Source organism: Lygodium microphyllum, chromosome 5, assembly GCF_053477565.2.
Source record: "Lygodium microphyllum isolate KBCC chromosome 5, Lygodium_microphyllum_v1.1.10, whole genome shotgun sequence".
NCBI lineage: Eukaryota > Viridiplantae > Streptophyta > Polypodiopsida > Schizaeales > Lygodiaceae > Lygodium > Lygodium microphyllum.
In genome coordinates, this window is record NC_141139.1 from 104,256,345 (window position 1) to 104,276,196 (window position 19,852).

The 19,852-nt window shown below is 39.6% G+C and overlaps 1 protein-coding gene across 7 annotated transcripts; it reads left to right on the top strand.

Moving 5' to 3' along the window:
- Window positions 1-14,130: 14,130 nt before the first annotated feature.
- LOC148036234 (tagatose-6-phosphate ketose/aldose isomerase, putative (Mog1/PsbP/DUF1795-like photosystem II reaction center PsbP family protein)) lies at window positions 14,131-16,719 on the top strand. Of its 7 annotated transcripts, none has more exons than XM_087678238.1 (8): window positions 14,131-14,538; window positions 14,871-14,950; window positions 15,045-15,105; window positions 15,196-15,253; window positions 15,352-15,409; window positions 15,524-15,612; window positions 15,749-15,810; window positions 16,298-16,719. In XM_087678238.1, the coding sequence occupies exons 1-7, from the start codon at window positions 14,233-14,235 to the stop codon at window positions 15,793-15,795; spliced, it is 699 nt and encodes a 232-aa protein (XP_087534364.1). In that variant the 5' UTR covers window positions 14,131-14,232; the 3' UTR covers window positions 15,796-15,810; window positions 16,298-16,719. The 7 variants fall into 7 exon arrangements, with proteins under 7 accessions (XP_087534364.1, XP_087534359.1, XP_087534363.1 ...); XM_087678233.1 differs by having other exon boundaries at window positions 15,524-15,596; XM_087678237.1 differs by lacking the exon at window positions 16,298-16,719 and adding an exon at window positions 16,120-16,256.
- The last annotated feature ends 3,133 nt before the right edge of the window (window positions 16,720-19,852 follow it).

Here is a 19,852-nt window from a genome sequence, read left to right on the forward strand (position 1 = left end):
AATGCGACACATTTTTCACCGAACTTGCACAGAATTTGCCACCCTGGACAATCGAGGCCTTCCTAGTGGTCGAGCACCTCCAGATCCTAGCTACTCATGGAGGAGAAGGTGTGGGAGTACCTGTAGTGGGCAAAAAACTCCTCGGTGGCAAGATCAAAGTAAGTCCACGCAATGAAGCTCTCCCTCTCTCTCCAGCTCCCTGAATCACTAAAATGCATATTGAGGTCTCTCCTGCCACTCCTGGCCTCTTATTACCTTGCCCAGGCTTGCATTCACCTTAGTCTTGCTCCCCTTACCAATATTTAATCCAAATTTTTATTTTTGCCCTTCTTTTCCCTATTTCAACCTGTTATACAACAACAGAAAAACCTATTACATGCTCCAATATTTTGCTCCTATCCTACCTAAATGCAAGCAAAAATCATAAAGGAAATACCTACACTACTCCAACCTACTTTTCCAAATCCAAAAAATCAAAAACCTACTCGCTAAGGAGATCGAACACCTCTTCAAACTCCCTCACGTCGTCCTACCTATCTACCTCAAGCACCGGTTCAGGAAAAACCCTACTTCAATGCTCGATTCGAAGAGTGCAAGCGCTCAAGGCTTGAATCAGTTGGTCCTAGCAACAGAACCAAAATGTGGAGGCGATCAACCGCCAAGACCCACGAACCACTTATTGCTTCAAGTGTTCCAAGCTGAGCACTAAGAGCTACCTCTCATATAGCCGACTTGCTATCCATCTCTATGGGTGTAGTGAGCTTACCTCCATGCCTGCTAATTGAGTTACCTCCTCTCTCAAGCACTCCGGTAGCTCCATGATCCAAGTGCAAGCTTCATCCTCAAGCTCCACGCTCCAAGCTCCATTGCCACGAGCAAGAGAAGAGAAGAGAAGAGAAGAGAAGAGAAGAGAAGAGAAGAAGAGAGGAGAAGATGGAGAGCTTCTCCTCCATGGTCCCTCACCCTCACTCACTCACTCCCTCACACTCTCACACTCCCTCTCTCAAGCACAAGCTCAAGCAAGCAAGAAGAAGAAGAAGAAGAAGAAGAAAGCTACTTTTGGCCACACACAAGAATGAGCTTCTCATTCACTTTTTAACTTAATATACAAAACCCTAAATCCCTTTTGGGCAATCTCCCCTTATCCCATTTTTTACATGGCCAGATGTGGCCTAGGCCCTTTTTCCCATTGTCCTCCTATCTTCCTAGCTTCCTTCCTACCGCACATCTACCTTTACAAATTGCATGGGTGAGAGCCCAACGCTCTTAAAATAAATCATGATGCGCCTTGCACTCTTTTACAAAAGTATTGACTTGTGCTTTTCTTGTGCGCCTTTTTCCTTGATTTAGGACTTTTTTGCACCTCTTGTGTTTCCATATTTTTCTTAGCATGCCTTCGTGTTTTGTTTCACTTTTGCCTTGGCCTTGTCCTCCGCTTTAGATTTTTCAGATTTTCCAGCTTGTTCGTTTGAGGGTTAACAATGATTACATGCACATTCACTATGGCATGTGTGAGAAGCCTTGTTGGTGGACACGTGGTGCCTCACTCATTTCTTTGCATGCAAAGGGACCACTGTGGCGAACACATGCATGCACTTTTATTCTAACATGTGTGGGCGCATGTTCTTGCTAATGTGGCATTGACTGATGTTGGTACATTATATACCACAAAATTTGATAGTCGACTGATTTTTCACTTTGCGCGTTGTAAGCCTCTCGAACCTCTTGAACCTCCATAGCTCTTGGTGCTCATACGATGGTGAGTGTCTCCCCTTGCGAAGCCGGCACAACATGATATGGCCGTAAAACGAGCTACAAGATCACCCTCCCCTTGCATTGTGATAGCCCAGGTCGTCTGCACAACATGAGGGGAGGTGTGGAAAAATCTCGACTCGTCCCCCTTGTGTTGTGCCATCCCTGTCGAGTGGGAGCCGCACAATGTGAGGGGGGGCTCTCCCAATCTTGCGACACCCCGCTGTCGAAGTTGTTTTAGTCGAAAGATCGTATCCACCAAGGATGAGAGATAGAAGGAAGTAGAGAATAGGAGACATAAGAGAAGAAAAAGAATAGACAAGAGGTACACAAGATAAAGAAAAAGCTTAATGAATCAAAGCATTATGTATTGATGGAATCTGAGAAGATGAACAATTTCCTTGTCTGGGACTACTTAGAAGCAATCTCCAAGCATTAGATCTCCTAGAGCTCCCTTGTAGACCAAAAATGTGCATCAAACACTAGCTTCTTCTTTGCTGCTCAAATCGCAAATCTGATGGTTCCATTGGCTCCACAAGGGGGTAAAACCCCAGGACACCTATGATACCTACTCAAAATTCTTCCAGATCACTCCCTCTTCTCCCCATTCTCAGAGTGATCTTTGTTGCCTATAAACTATGATTGCGCAGCGTGTGATTTCGCCAATCCTTTTTTTGCATGAAATCTTCAAAACTTGTTGAAAAAGAAACTTGCTTTTTGCATGTCATCCTATTCTAGCAGTTTTCTACTGGTTTTTAGGATATTTATAGGAAATAATATCCAAAATATCAAAAATAGGCTAAACTTGTCTAAAAATCTAATATTTTTAAACCATCCATACTAAGGACACTGATACTAATGACTAATATGGCATTGACTCTCTAGATCAATAAGAAAGCTGGATGATGATACACTCTAGAGTTTTTCACATTGTGTTTGCATAGTAGTAGCAACACGACACCGCCTTCACATTGTGCCATCCTCCCCCAGCCCCCGTCAGGAGCTGTACAATGCAAGAGGGAGGCCTCATATGTTGTGACCCTACCCTCATGTTGTGCGGTTCCCCTAAGCGGGCCCGCTGAGAGCTGCACAATGAGAGGGTGGGGGCCTCCTAATGTAGTGGCCCTCCGCCCTCGCATTCTGTGGTTTCCTCTAGCCCCACACACTGCGAGGGGGGCTCCCAATTTTGGGACCCTCCTCATGTTGTGTGGTTTCAAAATTAGAGAGGGAACTGCAGGGGGGATGCTAATATTGGGAGACCCCCTCGTGTTTTGCGGTTCTCGGGACCACACAACACGAGAAGGAGGCTGCTAATATTGGGACTCCCCCCCCCCCCCCCCGCGTTCTGTGGTCCGAGCTTCCTAATTTTGAGACCCCCCTGCGCCCTGCACAACGCGAGGGGGGTGGCTCCTAATGTTGGGACCCCACTCTCTCGCATTGTGCGGGTTTGGTCTCTTTTATCCCATTTCTCTAGTTTTTCTCCCATTTCTCATTGGGAGTTCTAATACTATGTTTGTACTCTTTCGTAGACATGGCTAGAACAAAGTAGACTGCGAGGGTAGTACCATCCAGAGACCCACACATTGCACAGCAGGGAGCATCCTCCAGGCAGAATGTGCAAGATGATGCATCGGCCCCTAGCCCAAGTTCGCAAAGCAGGGATCGGGTTCTAGGAAGAGGATGACCCCCTTACATACCGGAGCTCGTCATAAGTAGTACCAGCAACATGCCTCAGTATTTAAAGAGCTAAGGAGGATCATGGACTCCCACCAGCCTGCAATTGCGAAGATGTCATTTACCAAGATTGTTAAAGATATATACAAAACAAACAACATGGACTTCCACTAGCATGCCTCAACACTAGATTGCTTGCATGAAGCTGCTGAGGACTTCATGGTAGAATCTTTTCAGGACTCCTACATTTTGGCAGCTCATGCCCATAGGGTGACAATGATGCCTAGGGACTTCACATCCCCCAAGTTACTCAGGTTCAAATACAACAAGTTGCCGGTCCCACAAGGCATTATAGACAGGAAGATGAAGGGAATTTTAGAAATCCCTCTCCTGAAAAAGAGCAAGGAGGTGAGGGTGATTGATGTCGCACCCTCACATTCTCTGCGACACAAGGCTAAATGCCCAGACAGTTGCCCAGGAAGAAAGGGAGGCTCGTGAGACGAAGGCCAGGGAGACAAAGGTTGAGAGAGAGACCGTGCAGAAAAGAGAGAGGCATGTTAGCATGCATGAGGACAAACATGAGGTGCTTCAGATGTTGGGTCCATTTTTTGATGTTGTGTTGCCTCTAAGAAGGCCACACCAACAACAACTCAGTGCCATCCAATTTAGTGAGGAGGATATTCGAGTCCTCTCATACCTTCAAAAGGAGGGCAACGATCATGTACTTATCATAGTCTTAAGGTATCGTGAAACTCTAAAAATTTTGCATGTTTTCCTGATATGCATATGGCCTAAATCTTACTATTTATTTGCTTTTGCAACTTAATTCTAGTAAATCTTCCCTCTAATGTTCAAGAAAAGGTTTTTATCATAGATTCTATCCTATTGACACCTTTGACCCAGGAGAGAACATCGTATCTAGACGTGTGCCTGTGGTACCGAGATTGCAATTTGGATCTTGTACAACATCTGGTTATGGCATACCATGAAAAGTAAGGCCTTTTTGGTATGTTTCTTTTAAGTTATCTCAAATCTTTCTTTTATTGCCAAACTTTATTGTCCTCCTTGCCTTGTAGATCTCACTAAAGCCTATTTGTTTATGATATTCCCACATAGAGATGCTTTCTAGCCAACTCAACACAAGGATACCATGACAATGTGAAGCAGTAAGTTCCATGAGAGGGAGATGGAGAGGCGGAGAAAGAAAAGCACTAACTATGTTTTCCTTTACCAAAACAGTTCTTTGGAAAAGCTAGTAAAGGATTTTGAGGTAGTGGTTTAAGACCATGAAATGTTGGACCACACAAGAATTATTCTTTGTAGAGTGTTGGAGCAGGGTGACGGCCATAGCTATAGATGGAGAGTTTGCTACAATGAAAAACTGCTCCTAGAATATCTACTTGGGCAACAAACGGGTTATGTAAGTTTACTTTTCGTTAATTAAATCCCGCATAGCCTTAACAATTTTATAGTTAGTCTCATTTCTATACGATTTTATATAGGGTGAGCACTTAGCAACTTATACAAATGATGACCTTCTTCTATTTAAGCAAAGATTGTTGGAAATCTAATCAACTGCACTTCTCATCGAAATCTCTCAATACCACCTGCGTATGACCCTTTAGCTTCGTGACCAGAACCCCAAGTCAGAAGGCCATATCCCCATCCAATGACATTGACTTAAATGATGAGGACTCGAATGATGATATCGACTATTTGGACAATTCTGATATAAAGAGGATGCAAAGATTGTAAATATGCCAAACTTATAGTATTCAAATCAGAAATTGCTCTCTTGTACATAATCCAGAGCTTTTGTAATCAAATTTCCATCATTGAAAATGGACTTCAAATAGTTTTTGTATCACTTTTCGTCATTCTTACAATTTTGCATATGTATTTCCATTTGTACTATTGAGGCAAGAGGGAAAATTGTGTAGTGTGAATGTCCTTACATAAAGTATTTCTCTCTTTTCTATGGGGCACCTGCACATAAGGTTCACCGTGATTCACGTTATTTACAAACATGAAAAATGTACCTTAGACAATGTACTACACTTTTGGATTATATATTCTATTTACCTTGTAACCATTGCACTTGAACAAATAAGCAGCACGGATATTTAGGTCATCATTTGTTAGGTCCATTCGCACTTGACGTAATGAGACATTTGCCCTTACGTTGAGCATCGTTAAGAGCTCATCCTCCAACCAAACCTCCAACATCATCATAGGATTATCAACATCATATTGTAAGCCTTGATCAATTGTCACAATCTTTCCATTCACATAATGCCATCTCATGTAATATAAAGTCAGAATAAAATTTTGTGATGCAATCATATATTTGCAAACAATAGATTTCCGTTCCACTTTGGACATAATCCCACACACTTATTTTATATCCCAGCTCTGACCACTGGGAGTGGAAGAGGGTTGAGAGATCTAAATCATGTTATGCTTAATGCTTCATTGTAAAATTTGTCATTTAAAAAAACCCCATCCTTGGCCAATGACCTTTGTTAGAGGTCGCTTTGTATAATTGCTCACCAATAAAGTCGTGAATGGCATCAAAGATTCCAAGTATGCTTTCAATAGGTTGCCAGTCTTCAACGTTTGATGGATATATATATCTACAACCCTAAACAGACTTCAGCAAATTCCTAAAACATAAAAACTCAATTTCAAGCCTATTGAAATTTTTTAAAATTACAATCTGGTCTATGGCATGGCACGTCAATCGGCCAGTTTTGCAAATGTAGTTCTGAGTTCATATACGCATGTTGTATAAGCACCTCCTTGATTTTTTTCCATGATCCTTTGACCTTGAAATCCTTAACTTGCCCCTTGTAGGTGTCAACAATGAATTCATTTTCACGTTGTCTTATCTTCCTTGTTTGCAACATAACCCAACTACCAATAGAGATGGTAGTAGGAATCCACCTATTGTTGTCAATATCAAAATTGTTGTAGATTGTGATTGCTCTGATAGAAGAGGAGGGATGTTGAGAACGAGAGGCTTCCATTAATATAGAAGATGAAGTAGAAGAAGACATTGAGTGAAAAGAGAGAATAGAATAGAAAATCTTGTGCAAAAATGAAGGGATAACATGCACTTTGCCAAAGTATTTGAGTTTTTTGGAAAAAAGGGAGGGATACTACACTGGAGGGAAAACGTTTGGGTGTATTATTGGGGTACTATTCAAGAATTTCAAGAAAATGATCGGGATATTGCAAGGTTGTGTGGGACTGACAAGAGATGTCTCCATCTACTATCTTTAATTGTGCCAGTACCTCTTATTTCTTATGCCTCCACGAATTTATGCTCCAAAAACACCTAAAAATGTTTCTTTTCAAAAAGCTATAAAAACAAGATAAAAGACTTCAATATTGGGAAAAACTCATTTTATCGTAACGGTAGCTCTCCTCCTATTGGTCGGGAGGCTTTCTCTCTCTAAAACTAAAAGGCCCAAACTTGAGTCCAAATCTCCTATAATGATGCTTGCTTTTCTAGCCTTGCTTAGTTTTTGTCGATCACTTTTTGGTTTTCCTCCACCACTAAATAGGTCCACTGCCAACGTAGGTAGCTTACTTGACAAATAGATGGCCCATTGAGTTAATACATGGCCTAGTCTAGTGTTGAAGGCAGACACTAGATTATGTCCATGGGTAGGGCAGGCTATAGCCCATAGGAAAAAGGGTAGCCCATTGATGTAGTAGTAGCTAGTCAATAATCACACAACCACTTGAGGATAGTCCTTTTGAAAGAGTTGAAGTGGTAGGCTTGTTAGCTTGTTTAACAACCCGCTAAATAGGTTGGGCAACTTACTAAGTTTGTTGATGGCTCACTAAAGAGACAACAAATCGTGGATGTATGCTAGTGAAGGAGTGGTGGCACAATAGCGGCTATTCTCTCTCTCACATGAAATTAAGAAAGCTCTAGCCACTCTGAAATGTGGTTCAAAACTCAAGAGTGCTCAATACCAAAAAACTCTTATAGTAACATGGTTTTAGGATACTCTAGCTTACACACATATGGAGTGTACTCATGGTGTGATAAGAGATGAGAGATACATTCCAAACACAACCATTTTATCCACTTAACCTTGCAAGGAAAACACCATATATTCAAGCTAAATACTCATGATAAATAAACAGGTGGATGCATCTAACACTCTATGCACTCAACAAAATGCTTATGGTGAGAAAACACATAAAGCGCCATCGCTCTAATGCCATGTAACAATTTGGTAAGTGTGGTTAAGAACACAAGGAAACAAACCAACATGATAAACTCAAGAATACACTTATCATGCTAGAGATTAATGAAGAACATACATACTCAAAGAGAGGCTATATGCAAGGAAGATGCTCCTTGCTTATTAAGTTGTTCAAATACAACTAAGCCATTTCCACATATCTTGATTATGAGAGTGACTCTTGGGTCCTTTATATAGGAAAGGAGGAAGGCTTAGATTGTCTTTACACATGACCCCAAGAATAGGGCTACATTTACATGTCCTCCCTTATCCACTCGCAAGCCTAGATAAGGGTGCTTTCTATAACCACTTTCAACAATTTTAGCACATCTAGCTCTCCTTCCAACCTGGCCTTCTCCTTCATAGCTTGAGCATGCTGACTCTTAATCTGCACTCAATTCTCTCTTTCAACTTTACATTACTCTTGCAACTTGTTGTACCCCTTTCCTTTGTCATTGCTCTGCTTCAATACAAGTACGTCTTTTCTCAAACTAAAGATCTACTTTGTTCACTATTGATATATTGCATGAGTTTCTTTCTCTCTTTTCAATGTGGCTAAGGCTACTTTTCTCTCTTCATCTAACAAATCTCTCTACTCCTTTAGCTCCTTTAGTAGCTCTTCAAAACCTTGCATCAAGCTTAGTGTGACCAAAGGCATGGAAGTTGATGATCCTTCCACCCTAGGTGTTTCTAGTGCTTTTTTCCTAGATTCAACATATCTAAAATTACCAATCTCTTGAAATCTATGGCTATGGCCTCTTCAGATCTTACATGAAAAGTTGTAGCAACTTGTATTGCTAGTTCATAGACCATGTTCTTTAGCCTACTCCTAGCCACTATCTGTATTGAGATAGAAGGCATGATTATCATAATTGGTGGCAAAAGGGAAGGCTAGTTGAGATAGAAGGCATGATTATCATAATTGGTGGCAAAAGGGCAGGGTAGTTGAGATAGAAGGCATGATTATCATAATTGGTGGCAAAAGGGCAGGCTAGTTGAGATAGAAGGCATGATTATCATAATTGGTGGCAAAAGGGTAGGCTAGTTGAGCCTTGACTTTGCCTATTATAAGTGGCCTTGTTGAAAGTCCTATTGTACTAGTATCTACTTCTATAAGACTTCCCAAGTTGAGGCTCATCAATGCTAGTTCTTTTGGCCTTGAGGGTTGTTCGACTGATCGTTTGATGGCCATGGCTAAGTCCTCTTCTTGCTACTTCCGTTTCCATTCCTATTCTTCCTTCCTTAATTTAGTCTTAACTCTCTCTAAGCCCTTCTCCTCTTTGGATGTTTTCTTTTCTTGTTTGGTGAATAATTTAATGAAAAGATTTTGTCTTCCCTCCTTATCTAAGGTGGTTGACTTTGGCACTTCTGATTGTGCTTCTTGTAGTCACCACTAAGTTTCTAGACTTAACCATTGGGGGTTGTGGAATCTTTTGCTTCTCAATTTTGGTGGTTGCTCTAGTGTCTGATATTGAAAAGTTGTTTTTGTGTGCTCTGGCTGATTCACTTCCTCTTCCTTGGTTGGGCTTGCTCTGGGAATCTAGATTGATGCCTTCCTATTGTGTTCTTGTCAGATCTTAAGTTTTTGTCATGATGCTATTAGTCTTTTTGTAGTTTCCCTTGATTCTAGCTGCAATCTCCTAATTTCTTACTCCCTTAAGTCTCCTAAGGGCTCTAGTTCTAATGTGGTGTGGTGGACACTTCCTACATTGACATGCTTGGAGGTTTCTGGGATGCATGTCCCTCTCTTATTTGTGGCCCCATGATGACTTCTTGTATGAATGCTACCAGCATACCCTCGAATTCTATTAGTGTGGCTTTGGTTGCAGTTTTTTTTCCTTCTACTTCTCTACTTGCTTTGTTGATATGGGTCTAGATCTTTTCAAGTCCAGTGCACTAGACCCAAGCATCTTGGTTACATCATGGATGGCCTTTCTAATAGAGACATTGAGATTCTTATTATCCATTGTCACAATTACACTTTCCAGCATTGCCACTTGGATTCTACTCATCATGAAGCTATACCTATTGTTGAAAAACAACATGTATATTAGTTTTACCTAGATTGTTATAGTTGGATTTGGGATATCCACCACACTCACACCATAATTGGTTAACACCTTTTGCTTGCCCATGTCTAGCATTGCATAAATGTCCCTTTTCAATCTCTTCTCCTTTTTGTCTCTAGTAGGCCCAAAGCTTTATGGACCACCTATAGTACGACCAAGAATTTCACCTATTGTTGACCCTCATCATCATTCACTGTGACTACACCAATGTGTTTATCCAAGGTCAATAGGTCATGTGGAACTCAATGAATATCTCATAGTTCATCTCTCCTTCAAACTTTTCCAAATATATGCTTAACCCATATTAGTCCACTAGTTCTTTGGCATCTAGATTCTTGGTCACCACTTTATTGTAAGTGGCGATACCCCTTGATCTCCGTCCTTAACTTATAATAAATCTACTCTTCCTTTGTAAATGGCATTAATGATTTTCTTGTCTTCTCCTGTGTGCATTTTCTCCTTCACTTGCCATGTCTAAAATCCTAACAACACATTGTGGTGAGAATTTAATAAGAATGTATTTATACATAATTATAATAGCTTACACTAGAGCTTTTTTAACATTTTAAATAATTAAGAATAGAAAGATTGCTTAAAAATGAAGCAATGTCATAAAAAGCCCCTCCCTTACCTAATCGTTTAATACTTCTTAGGATTGCTTAAGGAGAGTGCTCGAAGAAATTTGCACAATCCATGGTCTGACTTTTGTGTTAGTGTGCTTAAGTACTTATTTATATAAATAGGGATACCCAAGTACCATTATTAGAGTAGCAAGTTTAAAGTGAAGGTTATGTTCAAATGCAATGTAATGATCCATATACTGTATCAATATATCGACATGGGTAATGTAGGTCAAGACATTGGTGAGGAGGCCACCGAACTTATTTTTCTCGGCAATATGGAATTCTTTCTCAATAAGAATCCAATCCATGAATGAGTGTAGCATGATGTTATCTTCTTATGGCATGTTACAAGTTAAGGAAAAGTACTCGAAATGATGTTGGAGTAACATAAGTGGGTTTACTTACATGTTGTCATGGCACAATGTTGTTTTGCATTGGTCATGATTTGGAAATCCATTCATTTTCACTATGCACATAAGCTAAACCATCACTATAAAAAATAAGGACTTGAATTTTGTTAAACATTGAGATTGGTGAGATTCTTAGGTGTCATCTCAACACAGCTACATTTGAAGCAAGTAATCATGCATCCGGGCTTTCTCTTGTGATATTTGGGTCATAATTAGTTCATCGATGTTGATCAAGGAGGCCTTGGTGAATATGAAATCCAATTCATTCAATGAGTAGGGTAGAGACTTCGTATCCTCTAATGTATTCCCATCTAAGAGCCCTAGGTCAAGTAATTCATAGCTACGAGCAAATCAAGTGAAGGTATTATCTAGCATTCGAATACATGTGATTATATAGTCCTCGGTATCCATGGTCATGTAGGTAGCTAAATCTAAAATAAATTATCTCTTGTAAGAGGGCTATAGAGTTGGTGTTGAATCTAGCTTTGTTGAGTTGGCCTTTTTGGTAGGAATAGTTGGTTGGGTTCGTTTAATGGGTTGAGGCATAGTAAGGATATCATTAGAGTTAGACAAATATTTTGCAGGTACCAACATTTTGTGGGTTGGTTTGAGGATTTGTGTGGGGTGTTGTGCTTGCAATTGCTAGTTCTACCTCACCATTAGTGGTATATGGTGTGGTGTTGGGGCAATTCGAACTAGGTGGTGTGCTTTCTTCCTTTTGTAGACTACTTGAGATGTAGCACCTGACACTAGTCATTGTGGAGCTTGTGATTTAGACTATTGGAATGGAGTCATTCTAATGTTAGGCTATTAAGATGTTGTGGTTGTGATATGTAATATCTTTGGTAGCCATATCCATGTGTTGTTGGTATAGTAGCCTTGTGCCTATAATAGGACCTTAGGGACTCATTTGGCTTTGTTTTGGCTATGATGTTGATCTTGCCTTCTTGCTTCATGGGGAGCAGAGTTTTGTGAGTGATTGGTATGAGACTCAAGCTCTCATTTTTAGTAGGGCTTCTTGGGAATCCATTTTTGGTGGGTTATATTTTACTTAGATATGTAGCTCACTAACATGCTTTGGGATGCTTGTGCTTTGAGTAGCTCACTGAAGAGGATATCACCCCCTTCTTAGGAGGTGTACTGAATGAGGTTGAAGACATGCTAGCATTGTTTTCGTTGAAACAAGTGCACCCTCGCTAGAAGTTGTAATTACCTTTACGTTGGGAAACTCCAAGTAAAAATGTTGCATTTTAAAATTGACCACCCTTTTGATTTGCTATTTAAATACTAAACCCAATAGTACTTCATTTCCAATTCCTTGTGTATTAGTAGGTGGCACATAGAAGATGGTGAGCAAACTTTTAGTCTCAATGATCAACACTATTTAGCACTTACCCAACACTGCATAATGAATGCTTCCATATGGATTCACCTTTGTAGTAGTTGGAACTAGCAAGGTTGCCCAATGCTCGCCCAATGCTCATCCAATCGTCATATGTCATGATTTTTCAGTTAGTACCTTCCTCTATTAGGACATAGATTGTGTGCAATTCATTTACTATCAACTTGACCCTATTATAAATGACATGTATCAAATTGCCATCTTTGAGGTCGATCTTGGTGATTTTCATAGCCCATATCACAATTGGCGGTAGTTTGAATTAGTTGCAATTGAAAAAACCTATGTCTTCAGCATCAATATTGATTAATTACATGTAGAAAGGACCTATGCCCTAAGCTTCAATTTCTATTTATGGCCCTTAATAGAATAAATCTCGTTTTCTTGACATGCTTCTAAAACCAAGCATCGGGCTTGTAAAATCTCTTTATTTGACATGATTGTAAAACTAGGCCTTGCATCGGGCTTTCTCATAGATGAGAGTATGAGGTGCCATAAATCTAGTTTCAGACAATTGTTCGAACTCCTCCAAGCAGTTGATCCAAGCTTCCTAGCCTTTCCATCTCTCATTACATCCACTCTTAAACTTTGACACAAAGCACTCAACTGGCATTATGGAATCAGTTATATGTGTCAGTTTAGATGGAGTTTGGCCAATTACAATCTCATAGGCTACATGATACACCCACAATGCTACTATAAGTTTATTATCTTAGTTGCTTTGAGAAGTTGAGATTATCTTGGTTAGCACATTGAATCAAGATCTTGTTTGTTGCTCTAGCTTGGCCGTTTTCTTGTAGGTAGTAGGGGGAAGTTTTTTGATGGATAATTATAAAAGTAGACAAGTGGGTGATTACCTTGTTAATGAAATGAGTACCTCGATCACTCACAATCTTTATGGGCAAGCAAATCAAGAGATCATCTTCTTCCATAAGAATTTTGTTGTTGTTCACACATGTTTTTTTGCATGGCTCTAGGCAATAATGATAAACCTAGCCTATAAATACTAGGTTGCTAGACTTATAGACCGAACAAAATCTATTACCCACTTCTCAAAAGATTATGGTGCTATTACAAGCATAAGCTCCATTTTATCTTTCCTAAATGGCAACTTTATGTGTTGGCATTCATTGTTGTGTTTCACAAACTTAGTTGCATCAGGGAAGAGGGTGGGCCACCACAATTGAGCCTGTAGAATCTTGCAAGTAGAGAATCTCCATCAAAATGACCTCTTGCAACTCTTGCATTTGCTTTAGCTAAAACTTCATGCATCTCATGCTCATACATACATCATCTCAACAAGCCCTCTTGGCCTAACTAGTATAATTGCCCAATATTGTGCTTTGATTATGAGATGATGGAGTTGAGCGGGCAATCCAATATCACTTTTTCTAATACCTCGACAACATCATGAGGCCAATAAGGGGTAAGGTGTGCTTTAAAGAGATCCTTTTCTCTAGAAATTCTAAATATCAAGAGATCGTTCATGATGCCATTCCATGTAGGCACTCCATTTGAGACTGGCTATGTAGTGCTATTTCCCTTTCCTTACAATAACTGAGAAATCAAATTCGAGTGGGAATAGCAACCACTAGGCTATGAGTCCTATACTACATTGCTTATTTACAAGTACAATAACACCTGGTGGTCCACGTAAAAAGTGAATGGTGTTACTAATAAATAATGGCAATTTTTTTTTACGACAAACACCATTGCTAATCCTTTCCTCTCGATGTTAGAGTAATTTATTTTGCTATCGGTGAGTTGCTTGCTAACAAAACTCACATTGATGCTATTACTAGATAAATATTATGAGTTATGAGTGCGTGGTTTGTTTGTGCTTACATATGAACAGGTGCACGGCGGTGCAACCTTCAAAATTTAGGCATGACTACTGCACATTTCACGAGCTACTAAGGACGAAATATGTAAACATATGTAGGTAACAGATAATTTTGAGAAAGTAGTTTGGAGAAGGACTCCACTATGGTGGAAAGAACCTGAAGGTATGGACTGTAAGAACTGAGGCTGGCTTGGAAAGGAATCATGCTCCAAACCATAGGGAACTTTGTCACACACGCTCCCCGTTCCCCTTCCTGTGCATTTTCATCGTCCTCATCGGCGTCCGCCATACCTTCCTCTTCTCCTCCTGTTATTTCGAGAGTACTAGTACCGCGTCGTTCCTTTCTCCACGGCTGCCTCGTGTCCACACCCCTCCTCCTCGTCTCCGAGCCTTATTTTGTCTCTCCCTCGCGCGCCGTAGACGAGGACGTGCAAGATTGGTATCGCTATGAAGGAAAGGGCTTCTCTGTCAGCGTTCCTCCCGACTTCAGCGACATCATGAATCCCGAGGTTCCTGCATCCTTTTTGTTTGTTTTGTAGTCTTCCATTTTAAAACATGTGTTTCTCTGGCTAGCGAGTGAAGCATCGCGCCCCTGGCGTGCATCCTGTCTTTGTATACGGACTTCCATTTCGAAATTTGTGTTTCTCTCTGCTTAGCCATTAAATCATGGCGGCCGTTCTCTGGTGACCACGACTGATTCATATGAAATTGGATTCTAACACACAAGCTTGTGACATTTTGCCAGAATATTTATCATTGGATTCGCATTGCTTGAGATCAGGTTTTGAATGCATGAACGTCAACGAGTAAGAACGCAGAGTTCTGATGCTCTATGTTCCAGGACTACATGGCTGGGGTTGCGATGTATGGAGATAAAGCCAAGCCACAAACCTTTGCAGCTCGCTTTGCATCACTAGACAGGTTTCCTGGTTGTTGGAAAGCCTCAAATTTGTAGAGCGGTCAGCTACACATAAGCAGGACTCATAGTTGAGACCATTGCCTGATTCTGTTGCAGGTCGGAGGTGCTCAGTGTAGTTATCCGGCAATCCTCACAGCTGAAGCTATCCTTTTTCGCTGTGAGTCACCAAGAAATTGCCTTTCCTTTTGTGTACTTTTAAGAGGGAAGAGTTCCTCTAGATTTTCAGCTGAGAAGTTCTTGTTTTCAGGTTAAAGATGTAACAGATTTGGGAACACTTCAAGATGCAGCCAGTATTTTTGTTCCAGGTATCTTACATTCAAGGGCTCTTACATGCCTTCTCAGTTGCCATTTATCTGCTTCACATCTGAACTTGCTTGTGACTTTTGTTCGTTCTCTCCACCAGGTGATGCAAAGCTGTATGCTGCACGGGCCATCAGTCCATCGAATGAAGAGCCAAATAAGTTAGTTATATTGAACTGTACTTCTAAAATTTTACTGTAGTCCTGTCTGTCAGTATAGTTTCCAAGGTTAACGATGGTGTATTAGTATAACTATGGTTTCGATGTGTATGCTAGGACATACTATTACTATGAGTTTGCGTCAGGGAACAACTACATTGCCCTGGAAGCTGCCGCAGCAAATGGCAAGGCAAGGTTTACTTTTGGTCAGTGTATTGCTCTTGTTGTTTGGTTGTGGGGCCGGTTATGGAGAATGGACTACTGAAATATGAACCAAAACCAACTTCAGATGCACAATATTAATTTTCTAGAGTGACTTGATAGTTCTTTAACTGGCTGCAGGTTTATGTGCTAGGCGTGACTGCTCCCAAAAGCAGGTGGAGGGATGATTATAGAAAGCTAAGGTTAGCGGCAACTTCTTTCTCTCTACTTTAGATGATGGTAGCATAGTTATATGGTTTTTACCTTGTGAAGATGATTGGATGGCAATGGTGGAATGCCATTCATGTAAACATAATGGTCCCTAGAGATTGAATTGAGTTTATCATGATAATAAATTGCGATTTATTGTCCTGGTTGATCACCTGCTGTATGGGAGCTCTCCAAAGGCAGATCTGTTTAATTAATCCATGTGGACCATTTCTTAATGGGTTAAAGAGAGTTAACCCTTCTTCAAGTTTGAAGATACTCTATTCATGTTGTCATCTGTTCAGTGAGCAGGTAAGCCATTCATGAATCATTATCACAAATAACAAGGAAAGGAATCTGTGAGGAGTTATTGTTTATGATTACAGCTTGCTGCACAAAGTATAGATGTTATGGAGGGTTTATTGACACTGAGCGCTGGATTTTCAAGGAATAAGAGCCTGTGTGAAAACAAATCTGTAACAGATGCAGCGTGCATGCTCAACAAGTCATTGCTGACAAAATCAAAGACACACAGGAGAGATTTGAGAAGCGATAGAAGAAGAGGAAGATTACAGAAAAATGAAATGTATACAAGAGAATTAGGAAGTTGAAATAGAATATACAGAGGAAAGTAATAAGATGGTTAGTGTATGGTATAACAGTGAGAAAGATGGAGTTGAAAGCAACCAGAATTGAAGAGATGACAAATGGGATGAATGCTGAGCCTCTCAAAAATTTTGAGTGCTCACATTACATGGATCATAATGGATGTGCATATGGATGGTCTAGCATTGTGAACCATGTGAAGTTACACAAAAATAGATGTGCAATGAGGGTCAGTAATAATTCAGAATGTGATGAGGTATGTGCTCATGGATGGGCAAAAATTTTAGTTGATTGCTTGATATTAAGTGCTTTTCCCCCTCGCGTGCATGTGTGACGTATATACTTGCATTAAGGTCTTGAGGACAAGGAGCTACGCATCAAGATTTCAGTTATAGTCCACTTCAAGGTGCCATTTGCACAAAAAGAAAAACCTATTGCTAAAGCTATAAAAGTTACTTACTAATGACAGTCAAGCAACTCAATGATAGGTTTTTTGAACTCCTCTATGATGGCTGTGCTGCCATGATAAACTAGCAAGTGCTCTCCTTTCTAGTGACCTTGATCTTGGTGATTCTAGGTGGTCAGGCTGTGAGTTGTGCTTGTGTAAGTTATCTATGATCCATCTTTTGATTGCTTTAATGCATCAACTTTATCTTGCATGTCTCCAAACATTAAAGTTGCTTAATTATTTACCTGTCTTCCTATTTTCCATGGTGCTACTTGGTGGAACCCTTGTTTTTCTAATATTGGGGTATAACTTTGAACATGCTTGTAAGTCTACATGTAGTTTCTTGGTTTCTTTATGTTGTTGTTTGTTAAGGGGGCATCCTCAATGTGCATGCAAATGCAATCTTCCTTTCAAGTATAGCTTCATTAACTATCTCCTTTGGAGGTTCAAATTTTTTTGGTGCCTTCTCGTGCACTTTGATTATCATTTCCTTGACTTAATCTTGAATCTTTTTTTTGCCTATAGTTGTCTCTATTGCTAACTATTTGTTTAGCTTTGTTTAGTGTACAAGCATTTTTGACCAAGCGAGTCTTTCGAAACCACATTCTCTGCATCTAAGATGCAAACTTCTTGATGTAGCAATTTCTTCATTGGCTCAACTTTGGGTTGGCTTAGGTGGTGCTTTCAAAACCTTGAGAAAGTGTATAGGAGACCAAATGGTGTATGAAATAGAATATATATATACATCTAAAGCTTAGGGACTATCAAGATTATGAGTAAAAAATAGATAATCCTAACTTAGTTAGGAATACAAATGCCCAAGAAAAGATAAATATAGGCTTGATAGAATCATTAGGTATGGTAAGTTCATGAGTGAGGAATTGATGTGATAATTGGAAATAAAACGATCATTGTCATCTCACAATGTCCTTGATGGAATTGATTAATGAGGTTAAAATGTGGGGCTACTCAATGGTTTGCAAGTATCTGTATCCTTAAATGATGCTCATTAAAGACATCAACTATCATTAAAGACATCAACTATCATGCCAATAGTGATTTGCTTTGCATGACTTTTTGGGTTAGTTGAGGTGTAGTATTAGATGTTATTAAAGCTTTGTAAGAGTGCATTACGTGTGTCTATAAAGTAAGGTGTATACTTCCTTTTGGAGAAAGGTGGTCTATATGGTGATGGAACACCAAGAGAAAGATTCCAAGGTAATGTTTCATGTGGAGAATTGGTCAAAGTTCTCATAGTACTCCTTTGTGGCTAAATCTTGCAAAATTGACCCTCATGTTCGTGAGTTCCTTGTTTGCAATTATTTTGAAGGGCCTAGCCAATGGCACATTGAAATGCATGAGAAATGGGCTACTATGTATTCCTTTGTGGCTAAATCTTGTAAAATTGATCCTCATGTTTGCAAGTTAGATGTTTGCAATTATTTTGAAGGGCCTAGCCAATGGCACATTGAAATGCATGAGAAATGGGTTGCCATGTACCTTGGGTAAGTCTCAAAACAGTTAAGACGTAGATGGAGAGGAGGCTTTTGATAGAAAGCTATGTTTGTGTGCAATAGTTCACTAAGTTAGATCCATTTCCTTGCTATTTGTAAATAAATGATGTCCATTTTAATGGGCCTATTGAGCTCCTAAGACATTGGAGTCTGGATTATACTATATATTTGGGAGGTGATCCATGTGGTAGCCCTTGTGATTTTACTTATGTGCTAGTGTGAGCACACTAGCATTGTGCGTCACTTTGTAGTACTAGTCTTTGAGTCAATTTGGTTGTGGCACAATAACAAAGACTCAGTGGAAATCCACAAAGCAACATTAGATCACTCTCTTTTTCACTACCTCATTTGGATGATGATTGAATATGAGCATGTGATTCAAACCACAGAATCCTCTCCTAAATCTTTTATGTGCTTGGGAATCTAAAGTTGACTTAAGGCATATTTAACCTTCTAGTTTGAGTTCAAGTGGGTTCAAACTTGAGGAATAACACCTATTGCACTAGCCATTATGTCAACATTGGGAAAAATAATAATTTGAGGTGAGGTAAACTTCTAAGGGGACAGATAAAGAAAAGAAAAGAAAGAAAGGAAGCGATATTAATGTCCTCTAAGGTGTCTCAAAGGTGTACATGATAGAATGTCAAAGATTCATATACAATTTTTTTTGGCATGAACGAATGTGAACTCTTAAGGCTAAAGAGTTATCATGTAAGTTAATGACCCTAAAGTAGCCTAATGCTTAGGCTTTTTGAACTCTTCTAGTTTTGATGGTGTGAGCTCATTTGTGATCCATAGTTTGGTTCCCTTGAAATATTTTGATTTCTTTAGAGCTTCAATTTTATCTTGTACATCTCCAAAGTTCAAGTTTCCTTAGATTATGTTGGGTAGAGTTGGAGGTCAAGGGGATGGTTGGTGATGATTTAGAGAAAAAGTGGAAGTGACTATTGTGTCAAGCCTTAAGCATGTTCAACCTCCAATTTGAATATGGTTGGTTCAAACTTGAGAATTGTAAACTCTTACAATAATCATTCTATCAACGTAAAGGCAATAAAATGTCCTATGACGAATATAAACACTTATTTCTTAGTTGAGAGGATTGACATCTTATATGTTAGTATTATGCAAGTCAAATAAGTGTTGCTTACGAGGTTAATAGGTTTTATCCATTCATCTAGCTATATATTCTTATAGAGTGAAAGTGAGGGGTCTAGCAAAAGTAATATTTTAAGAGGTTGGTGAGTAGTTTGTTGTACTTGTCTCGTCCTCGAGCTTCCTTGATCCAACTAATTGTAGATTAAACCAATTCAGTGATGATTTTGTAGAACATATTGTCATATATACTCTTTTGCTAACCTAATGGTAAATTTACATGTTTCAATATATGAATAGTTACATAGCCCATGCTTGTTTTATTATTTAGCATCCTTAAATACTCGGTCAGTTGGCCCCTAGTGTCAATAATTTACT